Source organism: Drosophila tropicalis, unplaced genomic scaffold (assembly GCF_018151085.1).
Source record: "Drosophila tropicalis isolate 14030-0801.00 unplaced genomic scaffold, ASM1815108v1 contig_593, whole genome shotgun sequence".
NCBI lineage: Eukaryota > Metazoa > Arthropoda > Insecta > Diptera > Drosophilidae > Drosophila > Drosophila tropicalis.
Window position 1 is genome coordinate 1,278,644 of NW_027173070.1, and position 17,787 is coordinate 1,296,430.

The 17,787-nt window shown below is 38.9% G+C and overlaps 5 protein-coding genes across 7 annotated transcripts; 2 read left to right on the plus strand and 3 right to left on the minus strand.

Moving 5' to 3' along the window:
- Nucleotides 1-45: 45 nt before the first annotated feature.
- ave (Protein aveugle) lies at nucleotides 46-743 on the minus strand. The gene is made up of 2 exons (XM_068288831.1): nucleotides 525-743; nucleotides 46-335 (listed from the first exon to the last, which is right to left on the minus strand). Exons 1-2 carry the CDS (start codon nucleotides 675-677, stop codon nucleotides 171-173), a joined length of 318 nt encoding a protein of 105 aa, XP_068144932.1. The 5' UTR covers nucleotides 678-743; the 3' UTR covers nucleotides 46-170.
- On the plus strand, nucleotides 371-3,054 carry Rpn6 (regulatory particle non-ATPase 6). The gene is made up of 5 exons (XM_068288826.1): nucleotides 371-502; nucleotides 1,086-1,419; nucleotides 1,484-1,990; nucleotides 2,055-2,267; nucleotides 2,327-3,054. Exons 1-5 carry the CDS (start codon nucleotides 453-455, stop codon nucleotides 2,555-2,557), a joined length of 1,335 nt encoding a protein of 444 aa, XP_068144927.1. The 5' UTR covers nucleotides 371-452; the 3' UTR covers nucleotides 2,558-3,054.
- A 935-nt stretch (nucleotides 3,055-3,989) lies between these two features.
- Nucleotides 3,990-4,914, minus strand: AttA (Attacin-A). Its single transcript, XM_068289458.1, has 2 exons — nucleotides 4,565-4,914; nucleotides 3,990-4,497 (listed from the first exon to the last, which is right to left on the minus strand). The coding sequence occupies exons 1-2, from the start codon at nucleotides 4,867-4,869 to the stop codon at nucleotides 4,098-4,100; spliced, it is 705 nt and encodes a 234-aa protein (XP_068145559.1). The 5' UTR covers nucleotides 4,870-4,914; the 3' UTR covers nucleotides 3,990-4,097.
- Nucleotides 4,915-6,673: 1,759 nt separating this feature from the next.
- Dro (Drosocin) lies at nucleotides 6,674-6,971 on the minus strand. The gene has a single exon (XM_068290983.1). The coding sequence runs from the start codon at nucleotides 6,931-6,933 to the stop codon at nucleotides 6,763-6,765; it is 171 nt and encodes a 56-aa protein (XP_068147084.1). The 5' UTR covers nucleotides 6,934-6,971; the 3' UTR covers nucleotides 6,674-6,762.
- A 698-nt stretch (nucleotides 6,972-7,669) lies between these two features.
- Nucleotides 7,670-13,749, plus strand: jef (major facilitator superfamily domain-containing protein 6 jef). Of its 3 annotated transcripts, none has more exons than XM_068290265.1 (5): nucleotides 7,670-7,832; nucleotides 8,895-9,418; nucleotides 9,471-10,116; nucleotides 10,177-11,376; nucleotides 11,434-13,749. In XM_068290265.1, exons 2-5 carry the CDS (start codon nucleotides 9,150-9,152, stop codon nucleotides 11,614-11,616), a joined length of 2,298 nt encoding a protein of 765 aa, XP_068146366.1. In that variant the 5' UTR covers nucleotides 7,670-7,832; nucleotides 8,895-9,149; the 3' UTR covers nucleotides 11,617-13,749. The 3 variants fall into 3 exon arrangements, with proteins under 3 accessions (XP_068146366.1, XP_068146367.1, XP_068146368.1); XM_068290266.1 differs by having other exon boundaries at nucleotides 7,670-7,808; XM_068290267.1 differs by lacking the exon at nucleotides 7,670-7,832 and adding an exon at nucleotides 8,804-8,822.
- Nucleotides 13,750-17,787: the final 4,038 nt, after the last annotated feature.

The following is a 17,787-nucleotide window of genomic DNA, read 5'->3' on the forward strand; positions in this document are numbered from 1 at the left end:
TGCTATCGCAAGACCTAATCACACAAATGATAATGACAATTAAACTCCATTTGGATAACTTTTTCATATTCATTAATGCACAAACTTAATCTAAACATTTTAACTATAAACAAATTCAATCCTAGATCTTTTTATGGTATAATTTATGCTAGCAAGGAATTAATACTATACTATATGTTAAGACGTTCCATATCACGTATTTCCATAATATCCGTCTTAAGTCGCTGTTTTACGATTTCGCGCCAAATAGCCTCCCGATCTCGATTATCCGTCACACCCATCCTCTGTAAGGATGTGTCCGTAATGCGTAGCAGTGCGCGTCCTGTGATATCGTGCTGAAATTAAGAATTTAAGTAGGCATTTGTTAAAATGTTATTTGAGCAAAATTTCAATATTTAATTCCACAGAAGTATAATTTTCTTTTTTCAGTCGAAGAATATTTTTTGGAACAAATGGCAGAACTGTTGCCCAAGCCTAATCCTACCGACCGGGATCAAAACAGGTATTTACTCTGGTTTCTTTACCTTGGCAAATAGGGTCTCGTATTTAATGTATTCACCACAGTGCCGTCGATACCATTTAAGTACGTCCGTCACCGTCCATTGGTGGACGGCCTTAGGTCTTGTAGTTTTAGTCCGAGTTTTGCTTTGCGTGGAATTGCTCGTTTCTTCACCCATTTTTATTTATTTTTTGTTAAAAAACAACACCTGCTGTGAATACTGGGCAAACAGTGGATACCACTATTTCTAGCATCAACAGCTGATGTAGCAGTTAGCGATAGACACTCCATACGTTATACAATTATTCGATATTTGATATCCCTCGTCCTTGCGATAAGTAATCGATAAACGGTGAATCGAAAACTTTGCCAGCTCTAATCGTGACTGGCGCTTACAACGACCGAAAAAAAGTGAGAAAACTCTAGATAAAAACACCCAAATACGCAGTAATTACACACAATAAGAATAGAAAAAGAAAAAGAAACTGAATTGCCGCATAGTGAACAAGACGAACACACATTTAGTTGAACGGTTTTGTCAAAAAATTTAACTGGTATCATCACCAAACGAAAACTCTTTTCAAAGTCGCAAGATGGCCGGAGCAACACTTTTCGAGAGGGCCCAGGCTTTGTCTAGCGTAAATCGCGAGGAGGACAACAGCAACAGCAATGCTCTACTGAATAAATTGGTGCGCGACCAGGAGGGAGCCGAAAACGATGAGGAACGCATACGAATTAAAGAGCAGGGTATCCTACAGCAGGGTGAACTCTACAAACAAGAGGGCAAGGCTAAAGAGTTGGCTGACCTGATAAAGGTGACGCGTCCGTTTTTGAGCTCCATTAGCAAGGCAAAGGCTGCGAAATTGGTTCGTGCATTGGTCGATATGTTTCTCGACATGGATGCTGGCACTGGCATTGAGGTGAGCTTGCTTATTTCCGCATTGTATAACTTTATTCTATAACTATTTCCGGTTTTTGGTCTAGGTGCAACTGTGTAAAGACTGTATCGAATGGGCCAAGCAAGAGAAACGTACTTTCTTGCGACAATCCTTGGAAGCACGCCTCATCGCTTTGTACTTTGACACCGGTTTGTATACAGATGCCCTCACCTTGGGCTCGCAATTGCTGAGGGAACTGAAGAAACTGGATGACAAAAATTTATTGGTGGAGGTTCAACTGTTGGAAAGCAAGACCTATCATGCACTCAGCAATTTACCCAAGGCCAGAGCTGCACTGACTTCTGCCCGCACAACGGCCAATGCCATCTACTGTCCACCCAAGGTGCAGGGCGCCCTTGATCTGCAATCGGGCATTCTGCATGCAGCTGACGAGCGTGACTTTAAGACCGCCTTCTCTTACTTTTATGAGGCTTTCGAGGGTTTCGATAGCGTCGATAATGTCAAGGCCTTGACCTCACTAAAATACATGTTGCTGTGCAAGATCATGTTGGGACAATCCGATGATGTCAATCAGATTGTCAGTGGTAAATTGGTAAGCCCTAAAAAATTCATAGTTTGTAAAATTTTTCATTTCAAACAATTTTTTTCTTTTATAGGCAATCACTTATTCCGGCCGTGATGTAGATGCCATGAAGGCAGTAGCGGAAGCTTCACACAAACGCTCTCTGGCTGATTTCCAGACGGCATTGAAGGAATACAAAAAAGAACTGGCCGAGGATGTAATTGTGCAGGCACATTTGGGTACGCTCTATGACACCATGCTGGAGCAGAATCTTTGCCGCATCATAGAGCCATATTCCCGTGTGCAGGTAAGTGTGAAGTTCAGAAGTCGCAATCCTTTTATTTCTAATTGGAAACGTCTGCATAGGTTACCCATGTGGCTGAGAGCATTCAATTGCCCATGCCTCAGGTGGAGAAAAAGTTATCACAAATGATTCTGGATAAAAAATTCAGCGGCATTTTGGATCAAGGTGAAGGTGTGCTCATTGTCTTCGAAGAGATACCCGTAGATAAGACCTACGAACGTGTTCTGGAGACCATACAAAGCATGGGAAAAGTTGTGGATACTCTTTATCAAAAGGCTAAGAAGCTATCGTAAAACACAAATACAACAGAACAGAAAAAACACTCTTAAAAAATCTTTCCCCAACTCCTTCACATTCTCCTTTGATCTTCAACAGAATTCGCTATTTACTCTATCTTCTCCTCCATATCCCGATATTCTTTCAAAAGAATTCCCCAGATTTTATATATATATATAAAGTTTCTTTTTTCTTTCTATCGTTTTGGGTTATTCTTGTGTTTCCATAGTCTCTCCCCCCACATACACACACCATATACAAATAGATTATTCATCCTGATTTTTCTAATAAAATATCCATTGGTGGCAATTAATAGCAAACAACAAGAACTACAAAAAATGTAAACCTAACACATAAGCAAAATTTATTATTCTATGCGAAATCGAATTGTTTACGTGAGTGCGTGGTATGATAAGCAAAAATTTTCAATTAACTACTTAATAAATACGAAACAAAACAAAAAAGTAAACAAAAAAATAAATAAGAAAAAAAACCTATGGTGGCAAAAACAGAAGTTCGTATGTAATTAATTTATATTCTTGATAAGACAAAACGGGGATCTTTTCTGTTTCAAATCAGCCTAAAGCTTTATCGCCTATATAAGCCCCGCATCAGATTATCTCTCGGCAGTAGTCAGTTCCGATTTCGAGATGCGCTCTCAGCAATTGCTAACACTAATCTTTGCCTTGATGGGGATTATGGGGGCTTTGGCTTTGCCGCGTCCTCCCTACTTTCCGCCGCCTATAATAAGGAGCAGTGTTAATGCGTGAGTTAGATAAATTTAAATTTGTTTGGTGTATTAAAAGTTTTACATATTTTTGTTTCACAAAGGGTAAACAGCAAGATGATACTCCCGGCAGGAGGCCGTTATGGTTCTATACTCAAACCACCAATCATTCATTAAAATGCACAATAATAAAGTCTTTGTATAAAATCGTTCCATGAAATTTGGCAGCAAGAATAAACGATTTGTGGAAAAACAGTTTTCATATTGACTGATCTGAAATGTCATTTCTACATAAACATATGTATAATTATTTAGATTTCTAAATATTCAATAATCTATGTTTAACTAGTATCTTTTAACCTTTTAAAGGATTTTCAGAGTTGCCTCTTTTAGACCCTTTAAGTTAGAGCATTAATATTTTTATTTTTAAGAATTCATTTGATTCAAGAAATAATTTTATTATAATTACTATAATTTGTATAAATCAATTCCTATAAAGATGAAAAACCAATAATCTTTTACATATTCAAATCAAAGAATTTACGTAAAAAAATCCTTATTTGCATCCTGCCTTTCCTGCTGTTTCCTGTAAGACTATTTAATTTAATTAAAATTTTTGTTGGAAACCAAATTAATTAGTTGCCATTAAGTAATCTCTATTATTTTTTGTAAATTCGGATAATAATTTGGTGTGGATTATAAAAAAAGTAAAAGAAATTAAATTATTTGCTTTGCTTTGATTGATTTCATTTTTCGACACTAGTTTATTATATTAACTCATTGATAAATAAATACTTTGGCTTTTGTTTTACATAAATTCAACGCTGAGATTAACCAAAATGATGGGTAAGACCCAAACCGGCGTTGAAATTAGATTGACCCCTGAGTGGTCCACTTGTCCATTTGCTGGCTCCACCCGTCAAGTCGAGATGGGTATTGCGATTCTGAGATGACCATAGATTGGCACGTCCATCCAAACCCAACTGACGACCCAGGCCGGGTATATTGCTCTGAGTAAGACTGGCGCCATGACCATTGGCATGGGAATAGTCTACTCCAAAGCCATTACGTTGGTACTTCAGGCCATTGGCTAGTTGGTTCTGTGAGGCAAAGACCTTGGCATCCACATTGTGTTTACCTTTGTTGAAGAGATTGGCATGAGCCGACTGCTGGAAGCTCGATTGAACGCCAGGAGTATGGGTCTTGGTGAGATCGAAACCATGGCCATGACTAAACCGTAGCGACAGGTAATTATAGAAATCATCCATGTATGTATTTGATTTTTAATTAAACTCACTTATTGTACGCCAAAGTGCCACCTGATGTTATGGGACCACCTTTGGTATTGCCAGCGGCGAAAACTTGACCAGCCACGTTGTGTTTGGGATTTCCAAAGGCCTTGGTGAGACTGACACGGGCATCGGCTCCTCCAGTTGGACTCGAAGCTACTGAACCACCCAAAACTTGACGACGCACCCGATATATTGGTGGGGAACGTGTAGGTTTAGGATAATATGGAAGGGTTTGGAAACGTTGTGCCTCAATGGCTACAGCAAAGAGTGCCAAAAGGCAGGCCAAGATTAGAACGCTTCCGTTTTGCATAGTGCTTGTGGTTTTAGCTTGAGATTGCTACTGATGTCGATATGGGATAAGAATCGGCTTTTATATACCTACTACAAAAAGCATTTCGCTGTGGGGAAGCACCTACTCACAGCTATGGTGATTTACACAAACTGACGATGCATCTGTCTTATCAGCCCAGAGTCAATGGAATTCCCCGTATCATATTTCATGTGGTGATTTACTGTGAGAGAGTCTGTGAGATGACCTAACTTGGAATTCGGCAGACAGTACAACCCAACGCCGCCCAATTTGACCTCCATTTCAGGACACTTGTTGATTTGGCCTCCTTTTCCCTTTGTCTCTGCTCTGCCCTAGAAATTCTTAGCGCATCTGCCCCTTCCTCTTACAGTTAATCGGACCACCCATTTCCGTTTCTGCCTTGAGATGAGATGAGCTGTGGAACACTTGAACATCTTGCGCAGGACACAAAATTGACAGTTATTAGCCCTTCTACGTTCTTACACTTGTCACGTTTTATCAATATGAGTAGAGGCGAATCCTTCGCCGATTAGTGGAGAGCTCAGCCAGCTGCAAAATGAGCCAAAGAGAGAGCCCAACTCAAGTTTCTCCTGCTTCGAGTGAAGTTTTCCTTTTGGCAACTCTAATTCAATTGGATTTGTGCGCAGGAGCAGAGCAAGCCAAGCGAAATGAGAGCGCCAAACGTGAAACTTTGAATGTCAACGGAAAGTTTACACTGGAAATAACGAAAAGTATTCAAATTTTTACTGAAATATTGAGAGTTAGAAAAACATAAAGCAACTAACTACCATTTAGTGTTTGGATCAGGTAATTACGCAAGTATTTTTATGTATATATCAGGTTTTGCTTTAGACGACTTATTAAAATTTGACATATTATTAAAATGAAGTCTTTATGATGTAATCGATAAATATCTTTGTTAAACAACTTTTGCCACTTTTATTGACTGTTCTATTAACTATTTTTATTTGAGGGATCTTATAATCTGTTTCTATTACCCGTATTATTATAATGTCGCTCGAATAATTTGATATTTTTTAATATTACAAATCAAATTGGCATAAAAGAGATAGATTGCACTGTCACAAGCATTATTTAAAAATAAAAAAATGCCTTAAGACTGCAGTTCGATAGCCTAATGAAATAAATATAATAAATTTAATAAGACAGTTTTTTTTATACTTTCAGATCAGGCATCGAAAATCGTTAAGAAGTTAGTTTAGCTGTCGTTGCGCCAGAGAGGATCAAGCAATTTGTCGTAAGATAGGACTATCGTTCCCTTATCCAACACAAATATAATTAAAAGAGAGCTTAAGGGTTTCAAGTTATTTACATATTCATCAAAATCCAATGTAGTACATATAATTCATGAACTAGAGCTGATGAGAAGAATAATATTAGTATAGAGGAGAAGCTAAGCTGCAACTGATAAACTGTTGTTCTGTGGTTGTATTAACACAAGCTTAAAATAGTAAACAATTGAAAGTTGTCTAAGATGTATCAAATTCATTGAGAATAGGTTTCACGATTTCTATTAAGCGAATATTTCATTCATTTATTGATCTTCTGCAATTTCTCCAAAGGAAGATTTTATAGTTTGGTGTAGCCACAGCAAAAAATAACAAAGAACCGACAAAAGTAAATAAATACACATAAATATTAATCCATGTCTTTATGGCATCAATGAACATAAAGATGAACATTTCTATAAGTCACTTGAATTAAGTCTAATTCTAGTCTTGTGAAAGAGCGATAACCTAGTAATCAACCAAGCAATATTTAGAATTTGAATGAAACAACCGAATCCCAATTCGCAGCTGTGTGCACGACATTTTATTTCACTTGAAAATATTTGAAAATATATGATTAGGAGTATATTCCAATGAATTGTAATCAATTGATCTCCTGGCCCTGCTCCAATGGAAGATTGAGATCGCGACGCACACGAATTGGACGTGGATGGGATGTTGGACGTGGGCTGTAGGGTCTCGGCTTGCCAGGCGTAGCCACAGCCAGAGCACAGCAGATGGCTAGGAAGACCGCAAAGATGATGGTGAACTTCATGTTGCTTTCCGTTTGAGTGACGAATACAAATTGATACGTGATCGATCCTAAAGTCAAGCTTTTATAGGCGCCGAGCTGTTATCAATGGATTGGCACGTACACCAGAAAAAGCAAACATCTTTTACCTAATTAATATGTGGTTTACATAAAGTACTTCACCCTAGAGGGGATTTTTTTAGCCTAGCCTAGTAAATAGTTAAGGTAAACTCTGATGGTTTTTCTTGGAAAACTGCTTCACATATACATACATACAAACACTCTTTAGTAGTCGCTTATCAGCATTAACCTTTGTCTTTTGATAGTCGCTACAATTTTGCTGAATATTTCTTCTAAGTAGCTACAATTTATTCTTAATAATAAGACTAAGAAGAAGAGGAGATTGCCTTTGATGAAAGCGCTGTTAGTACTTTGTCTGCACATTATTTAAAACACAATTCCATATTTAAAATCGGGAATTTAATACACGAAATCGTTTGAATTTTTGGCGCCTCAACTGTCAGCTTCCTCTTCCTCTATGTCCATGCTGCTGGTCGCGTCAAATCTCATTAGGTTGAACCATTTACATATACATATATGAAACGCGCTTGAGCGAGCTTTTCCGCTTTTGAGCGTAATTTTGTTGACTCTTTTTCAGTTAGTTCACTTCCCCTCCAACCATCCACCACCCACCCTCTCGCTCTTGGCGTTGGGTTTGGTTTTGGGTTTTGGGGAAAATTCTGTGTCTGTCAAATGCTTGTGTAGAGGCAAGACGTATAGAAAGAAAAACTTTTTGCTTATCGATTACGCACGTAACACAAAAAAGGAGAAAAAAACCTGATTTCAACGCGAAAAATATATTAAATAAATAAATAAAATTTAATTGGTGACAAAGCAAAGTTAGTTTAGACGCAATTAAATGTGTAAGAAAGAATTTGCACATTTTACTTTAAATTAAGAGAGATGAGAAAAACTTTAAGGAAAACAACGAAAATATGCGTGTGACTGTGTGTGTGTGTGTGTTTGTGTGTGTGTCGTCTTAAGTGTCTCTGGCTGTGGCCTTCAACAAAGTGTGCAAAAGAAAATTTGTGTCTACACGTGCGAAATGGTCTTAAGAGCAAAAAATCATTTCAAAATGTTATCTGTTGTATAACTTGGCAAAGACCTTCAAAATCGCAATAGATTTATGTTTGCAAATTAAATCAATATGCCACAGCAAATATTAAATTTAGCCAAATTAAATGCTTTAAAATTAAAGCATGATCTTAAAAATATAATTTCTCTTTTAAGAGTTGTTTCTTTTTCATTTTACAACAACAAGTCTGTTCTATATACCAACTACCCACTCACACAGACATACGTGCAAGCCCACACAGAAAGTTACAAATACATACATACATATATATGTACATATGTACATACCCATTTACCTAGATTTTGTAATGGGCCAACTGTGCGTATGTGTGATAAAGCAAAAGAAGAAGAGCCAGCAAAGGGAACGCTTCCCAAAATTCACTCATACGCTCAACTGAATGTAGCGCTCAAAGCTCATCCGCTCACTTGGACCTCACTCAGAATGAAACTTGCTCTTTGGCTCAGTCTCAACTTGTGCACTTGTTTTCATCTCACCATTTTGGCCAAGTTAAGTGGAAAAATTGTTTATAGCCTATGGGAAATGTCAAAAGGAAATCGCAAGTTGACAGTTCTGAGAATAATGCGAAGATTTTTCTATTCACAATGTGAGCAAAAGGAGATAAAGATTTAAAGCTAAACGTTAGAGAAATTGTTGAAAAAAATATTTCATAGCATACTTATAGGTGGGACTGAAGAATATTTTGATTAATCCTTTTCAACAGGTTTTCTTTTTTGTTTCAAAAACCAATTTAAAAGCCTTTCTATTGTTTTGGATACAAGTAATTTGACCCAGTTTCCACTTGATGAACATTTTGCCTGTTGTTTGAATTGCTATCATTGTCTTTTCACAGCTGCTTAATGGCCATTAAGATGATGATGATGATGACGCTGCAGATGATGTTGTAAGTGTGAGTGAGAGACCAATAGCAGCAGCAGCAGCAGCAGCAGCAGGAAACAGGAGGAGGAAGTGTCAGTTGAAAGCGGAAACAGTGAACGAGAAGGTGGCCAGCCAGGCGAGTAATAACTGAGGCAAAGGAAACATTAGACAAAAGGAAAGGCCACAACAGACAACAGACGAAGACAATTCAAAGTCCTAATAACACAAAATGAATCCCTATAATACGGGTGCTGGCGGAGGTGGTGTTGGTGGTGCTGCCAATCCCTTTGGCGCACCAGCCTCAAATGCTGGCTATGGACAGCAGGGTGGAGGCGGTGGTTACGGCTACGAGCAGTCAACAGCCCCAGGCTATGATCAGGGTGGTGGCTTCAACTATGATCAGCAGCAACAGCAGCAGCAGTCAGCAGCGGGCTATGGACCACCGGGTGCCCGTCCTCGTGTAGATGTGGAGGCCAGTGGTGAAGTAGATCCCAACTTGTAAGTCAATCAAACATATGTGAAGAAAGGGTTTTGATAACTTCTCTCCTAGGTATCCCGAGGCTAAGGAATCAACGCACAAAGTACGCGGTCACTCGGACATTTTGGAAATGTTTTTCGGTGCCAGCACAGAGCGTGAGCTCATTCCCGTCAAGAGTTTCTATTTCTTTTTCTACGCGGCCTTTGGTTCGCTATTCCCTCTGATGGGTGTCTACTTCAAGCAGATGGGCATGAATCCGGGACAATGCGGCATCCTTGTGGGCATGCGTCCGTTTGTTGAGTTCCTCTCGGCTCCATTTTGGGGCTCTTATGCGGATCGTTGTCGTCAGGGCAAGAAATTGTTGCTCGCCTCATTGGCCTGCTGGGTACTCTTTACGATTCCGTTGAGTTTTATACGTCCGGAGGCTATCAATTGCATTGAACAACACAATGCCACGAGCTACGTGCTAACCTACACTCGGACAAAGCGTGACCTCTCGGCCATTAGTAGCTACGAACCCGATCAGGGAACCATGCCGGCCGAGGAGGCTCTTGAGGAGGCTGAGGCGGCTCATAGTCGTAGCAAGAGATCGATCCTTCTGCCAACTATTGATGCCGGAATTTCCCCTGTGCACATTAACTTTGTCAGCAATTATGATAATAAATATCATCGGGATTATGTTACGCCCATCTTCAGTTCAATGGTCTATCGCACTCCGGTAAGCGAAATGAAATGAGAATCTCTTAACCTTGGAATTAAAACTTCTTTTTTCTTGCAGGACATTCAAAAAGCATTCTTTCTGCTGCTGTTGGTTATTCTTATTGGTGAATTCTTCAGTGCTCCGGCCATTACTTTGGCGGATTCGGCGGTTATTACCCTGCTTGGAGAGGATGCTGATAAATATGGACATCAGCGCATGTTTGGCTCCTTGGGCTGGGGCATATCCATGTTTTTGGTGGGCATTGCTTTGGACCATTCCACCTCGTTCTCAAATCATCCGTGTGGAGCCGGCAACAAGGAAAAGAACTACAACATATGCTTCTCCATATTCTCCGTGTTGATGACATGTGCCATAATTTCGGCCTCAAAAATCACTTTTAAATACGATCCAATCGATGAGAATCAGCAGCAGGCCTCGTCGCAGTTTGTGGATCCCAACAAGAAGGCCGAAGAAGAGTCAATGAATCAATTGGCCGCTCAACTCAACTTACCATCACTGGCTGTGGGTAGCGGCAGCGCCGCTTCAGGTGCCTGTGCGGGGGGTGTTAGTAGCTTCTTGGCCGCTGGCCATCAGCCGCAGCCTCATATTGGAGCCGAGTCGAAAGTGTTTGCCCAGACGGCCAAGGAATTGCCCGAATGGATGACAGTGTTGACTCATTTCAAGGATCTGAAAACAGCTTCATTTCTGTTTGTGGCCTGGTTCATGGGCTTCGGCATTGGTCTGATATTCACCTTCCTGTTCTGGCATTTGCAGGACTATGGCGGCACGCCCACTCTCTTCGGTGTGGCGTCTGTGATCAATCATGTGTCCGAGATATTTGCCTATTTCTTTAGCTTCCGTCTGATTACCCAAATTGGTCATGTCAAGGTCTTGTGTCTGGGTCTAATTGGCAATGTGTTGCGCTTCTTGTACATTTCGTATCTGACGAATCCCTGGATGGTATTGCCCTTCGAATTGATGCAGGGCATCACTCATGCTGCCGTGTGGGCTGCCTCCTGTTCGTATATTGCCCACAATACGCCCAAGCATTTGCGTGCCTCGGCTCAGGGTGTGCTCCAGGGTATCCATCATGGTTTGGGACGCGGCTGTGGTGCCATCATTGGCGGTATGTTTGTCACCTATTACGGTACTACTGCTACCTTCCGTTGGTATGGTATTGTTTGTCTCTTTGTGCTCGGCTTCTTCATCTTTGTCAACTTTTATCGCAAGGAGCAGGGATTTATATCGGAAATACCAGTCACTGAGGATCCACATCAGGTGAGTGCGAAATCCCATCAAATTGGTCTTGCAGTTGACTAATTTCTTCGCTTTTAGGTGGCTGAGGAAACTTCCCACTTGGCGCCCCATGGTGTGCCCAGTAATCCCATACCACGAGCTCTATCCAATTCTCGTCTCAATGAAATGAATCCCAATGGTGGACCATATGGTACCTATCAAACCACTGGCGGCAATCTGGATATCCCCGGAGCCAATGCGCACAATCCGTTTGCGCAGTAAACTATATATAATCATCTAGATCAACACCAGGATCAATCAGAATCAATACTCGCAATCCCAAAAGTATATGAAAACTCACTCACTCACACATAAGGTAAAAGTAACACACACAGTAAAGAAAAAGAAAAGAAAAGGGAAAGTAGAAACTTTCTGGAAGGATCGAATCGAGGACGAAATCGAACAAAAACAAATAACCGCAAACATATCTTGGACATTGGCCTGCAATATTGATTGCTTAATGTGTGCATTGCTTTATTTTGATTGGTTAAGCAATATACATGAATACATAGAAACAAAAAGTCACAAGTAGTGGAGAATCTAGGAACAGGACATGGGGCAAACTTGTTCCTAAAAGTAGGCAATAGGCAGTCGATGAAATCATTTGTTGAATATTATAAAGAACTTTTTGGTATTTAGAAAATGGTTCTATTTATAGACAAGTTCTTGAAGGTGCAGTTGACCTTAAAGGTAGCTTCTGTATCCAAATACTTGCCTACTTTAGGGGGCAAGCTACCCCATTTCTACCTATTGACCCATACGCGCCCTCACAAACACACACACACACATATATATATACATAGGTATATTTTATATAGGACATATATATATGTACATAATACTTACTGAAAAGTATTTATAATTTATTACTTAGTTACAGGAACCAAACATTTTACCTAGGTAAAAGAGACAAAAAAAAACATATTTTTATTATTTTATAAAACTGCTGCAAGAGATTTAAACGAATTTTCATATAGCAAGACAAAAGAAGAGATAAGCCCAGAAACATAAATCCTAGCATATTTATAGGCATTTTTATAATTATGTTGCATCGCAATCATATCATATAGGGGAATACCCTGATTAATATCTATTTTTATTTAGATTTGCAGAAGAACACCAAGAGTAAAAGACACACACACACACACATACATAAATTACCACACACATTAAACAAAATCACACATAAAGTACCTATCTAAATATACATATATATACATAAATAACTATATAAAATCGGTGTAGAACTTGGATTAACACAAATGCATATATGTATTTGCGAGATATAATGGATGAAACACAAAAAAAAAATGAAATATTTAAATATTAGTTAATACTATTATTATTTTCGAAAGCTCTAAATGATCCTAAGTTCCAAGTTTCAAGTTAGTAAAATTAACTAAAAAGATAACAAATATAAATGTAGTTGCATTAACTATTTAATTAATTACTTAAATTAAAACAAATGTTGAACAAAAGAAAAAAAAACCAACAAGAAACAAAATGTTGTAACGAATGATATTATGGAAATCCGCCTCATTGCAATCAACTGTTGAATATTTTAATTTTTACACAAAAAAATATACATACCTATACATATATACATACATCTATATATATATATATATACCTAAAACAAAGAAAACATATTTTGACATACCTAAAGAAAAAATGAATGAAACATTTAAACAAATTGACGACGCACCAAAAAACAAAAACCAAAGAAAAGCAAACTGTATCTGTATCTGTGTCTAGCTTAGATATGCCGAAATGTATTGTACCTAAGAGATATTTTTTCTAATTTGCCCTCTCCCCCCTCAACCAAAGGACAACAAACAGAAAAACTAATTCAATGAACATACATATATAGATATTGTTAATAATATTTGATATTTTGAAATTATATATATACATTATATATATGTATATGATCTACAGACCTAGATCTTATGTACAGCACCTTAAAAAAGATGATGACGATAATGATATTAGAGTGAATCCTTAGTCCGAAGCATTGCTAGGACTAGGGATCACTCCCTTCCCGCTAGGTTATGTTTATTCTCGTTGTCTATATCTCTTTCACAACTATATTACATAATATAATTACGAGTATATGAATATTATTATTATGATTATGATTATTGTACAAGTATTATACACCAAACGCATACTTACAGATACAAAAAACAATACACATATGGAGCAAAAGCAAAACCAAACCAAACAAACCAATAAATCATGTAATTATACATACAGTACATATACACATGCAATATACATATATACATATATATGTGTGTATGTGTATGTTTAATAAAAAGTTACAAAAACCGAGTGAAGTAAAAGATAAAACAATAGGCGATCGGACTTTCATTGTTTCCTCCATTGGAACAGCTGCTGAGGTTATGGGCCTCCTCATGTCGGCTGTATAAATAAAGAGTGAGTGTAGCCAAAAGAAACTATGTATATCTATATAAACCTGCAGAGGGAAATGCGGTATCTGGTTTGGATTCTCTGCTTGACTGCCTTTTGCTGGTCCGAAGAGCTGGGCACCAAAACCCTGGCTATACGACCAACCCCACGACGTATTAATCCTCCCATAATGACAAGGCCAACGCCAAGGCGCCCTACCATCTGGACGAGGCCGAAAACGATTCGCTTCACTACAAAGAAATGGATTAAGCCAATAAGTTTCTCCACAACCAGAAAATTCATTATTTGGACTAAAAGTCCCACAAAGCGGATGCCGATACATCCAACAAAACCCAGTTTGAAGCCAACAGTGCCAACGAAACGTTTCACACTCTGGACGAGGGCAACGATACGGCCCACCATAGCAACAAAGAAGCAATCTCTGCCTCCCACAAAAGGACGCACATTACCTACCAGGCCAACTAGGCCAACTAAGCGTCCAGCAATTCCACCGAAGCCAACCATACGGCCAACGAAACCATCAAAAAGACCCACAGTAAAACCTATAATCAAAGTTACAGTGAAACCTACAATAAGACCCACCATCAAGGTAACACCAACTCCACGACCATCACCTAAACCGACACCAACTTCTCCATCGGGTGGTCAAACGCGGATCCGGGTTTCCGTATCATTCTGGATTAGAGTCACAACCCCGCCCCCGACACCTTCTTCAGTTCCTCCTTCTTCTCCACCACCTTCAACCGAGAGTTCACCCACCCCTTAAAGAAAGTTTCACGGGAAATTCGACAACAATCAGATGAAAGTAGTTTAATTGAACACACACATACATCCATACATACATCCATACATCAGCGCGTATGTCCCCAATTTCAACGCCATTCCTTGACGTATTTCTGCAAAGAAGAGAAAATTAAATATACTACCGGGAGTCAAGTAAGACCCACGCGATGTTAAATTCTTAATAAGTTCCTCGTGGCCATTCGAGCAGAACTTTTGAAATTAATTGTTTGCTGCTACAAAAAAAGGAAATGGGAATTGAGATGGGAAAACCTGCATACATTCCACTTATGTATATATAGAGTATATAGTTGGGTATAGTAAAGTAAAAATAAAAACTGGTCGCGCATGCATATTTAAAATTCTATTACCCGCCCCCACTTTCTGATCTCTTGGCCCTGCAAAATGCATGTGAACTTGTTTGTGTGTGTGTGCTAATAAATTGTTGTTGTGGTTGGACAAACTTGTAAAACATTTTCTTCTTTTTTTTGCCTTCGCGTAGATTTTATTGTGCATTCTTATAGAAGGTGGACGTCTCTGGACTGCAGTGAATGAAAAAGGACATACAAAAGGACCGGGAAAGAGGGAAAAAGAGAGAAAGATGGATGAACCAAGTTAATACTCTAGAAAAAGTACTTCAGGAGAACTGTGGAACACTTCGTGCTTAGATCAATCATATCAACATTCTTATTTTATCCGAATTTATCAATGTAGCTTAAAACTTGATATAACTTGATATTTGAATCAGTTCTATGGATTGGCTCTTGTGGGTTATTCAATGTATTTCATTTTTAATTTCAATCTCTAGGCAAACAGGAATCTGCCCATGATGATTAGGGTATATGCCGAGTGCAAAGAATGGGAATAAAAAGAGCATTAAATAACCTAAATATAAATAGTTGCGGCATACCGGAAACGTTTCAACTTTCGTTGGCTAAGCTCATTCGTCGTCTACTCCGATTTGTTGGCATTTTTTAACCAGGCAAGAGGAGCGGCTGAAGGATGAATGTTGGATGTTTACAATGGGCGGTTGTGCATTGAGGGGCGTGGCGTGGTTGCCTGCTCATGCAATGATAAATGAAGTTTTAGTGGCTTTTGACCCATTTAATAAATTGTTAAAGTTGAAAAATGTGCAAGAATATTGTAAAGTTGTGTGTATATAGAATTAGTTTTTTTTATATATTTTTTGCTTGCTTGCTTGCTCTTTTCATGAGATTGATTGTTGTTGTTGTTGTTGCTGCTGTTGCTGTTGCACTTGCCTGGGAATTAGGGTTAATTTAAAAGTTAGCATTGCAACACTGACCCATGGACTGTTGCTGCTACTCTTGTTGTACATCGCCGAGTTCAAGTTGCTCAAAGTTTGTTCCACTTTTCTACTTATTTATATATATATTTTTTGCCGCTTAAAGTTTTTTGTTGGAATTTTTAAATAATTTTGTTCAAATTGCATAAATGTGCCATGTTGTCCTGACTACTACAGTTGGTAGCTATGCTCCGTCTTCTTGGCCAAGTTTAAAGTTCCGCTGCCTTATTAAGTTAGCGGCAACAATGACAGTCTCTCCCTGTCTCTCTCTCAGTTAACGTGATTATGTTCCATTAACAAAAACCCAAAGGGAAGATAGAGAGAGAGAGAGAGAGAGAGAGGTAGAGAAACCAGCATGGAAAACTAAATAAAAAATGACTCAAATATCTCTGGCAATAAATAAAAGCCCAGAAGGTTGAAGGGGAGAGGATTTTTGTGCATTCTTCTGATATAATAAGGCAGAGCTTTGGCCAAAAAAAAAAAAAGGATCTATTAGGAGCCATGGCTAAGAGTCTTGGGCCAAAAATTGTATACTCCTTTGCAAGTCATTGTCAAATCTATATAGCCAAAGCTATATAAACAATTTTCTTTTATGCAAAAATAACAAGCACACACACCCACACCCACCCACACACACACACACACACACACAGAGAGACAACAACAATGCCACTAGTTTTTGCTCCATTCTGGCTTTGCCTGGATTCTTTTTTCCCATCATTTCTTTGCATAAGAAAGCCTCGACTGAAGTTGAAGCATGGCCAAAGCAAAAGAAAAACCCAAGACCAGGACCAGCACTTGCAGCAAATCCTCTGTGGCAAGTGGGGGAAATGCAATCATTATTCAGCCACTGAGTAGTTGTTTATGCAGCTACAAGAAGCTAGAAAGGGGCAAAGGATTTCAGAAAATATTTTCTATATGATTTAAGTTTCAATATTTTGTCTAATTGCTTTCGGTCTTAATTTAGAGCTGTCATATTTACAGTCTGTGCTCCTTTGTGTCCTCTTCTTATAAGCCTAAGTGCCTTAGTCAAGCCACAATCCTTAGTATCCTTTGGGCACCCGCAGGATATATGGGATGGCAACACTTGCCGAGCGAAAAGTGCTGAGCATAAATAAGACATTTGCGTGTGCAAGCAAGGATAACAAGAAGCAGAAAACGAAGGCTGAAAATACACCCCCACACGCAACATTGAAATGTGGTAAAGGCAAGTTTTGAAGCTGACTTGGTAGAAATATATAATATATATAATAATTTTCCCAACTTCTTTTGCCTTTTCGAACTTGCCAAAAAGTTTTTTTTTTGTGTGATGATGCAAAATGCAAAGTCATCGCTCGGCAACAATGTCCTTACCAGCCACAGCCTCTACATGGCAGCCCTTTCCATCCTCTGGTCCTTGCGTCTCAAGCTTTGGTCACGCTGCCATCTCTAAATCCGGCATCCACCTACTGCAATTGTTGTGATTTTTCTCGACTCGTGCACATGCATTTATTTAAATTCCTTTATCCTTCTGTCTCTCTTTGTCTATCCTCTGTGCTTCTTAGACACCGCATCCTCCAACTCATTTTGCCAATGTATTCATTGTCTGTGAAATTGTTGTGTGTTGTGTATATATGTATACCCTGCCGTCGCATAATGTCTTTCTTTTGCTCTACGTGCTCATTCACATTCGCATTCCCCATCTCTTCATCTCCACCTTCTACTACGCCCTTACTCATTTCGTGTTCTTTAACCACAGATCCTTGCGACTGCAGTTTGCGGTTTTTAACTTGTGACAGTTTTAAGTGGCTGCCGTTTGTCTAGATTCCTTCACACACACATACTTATACATATACATATATAGTATATACATACCTATATAGGATTGTAAATAGTAT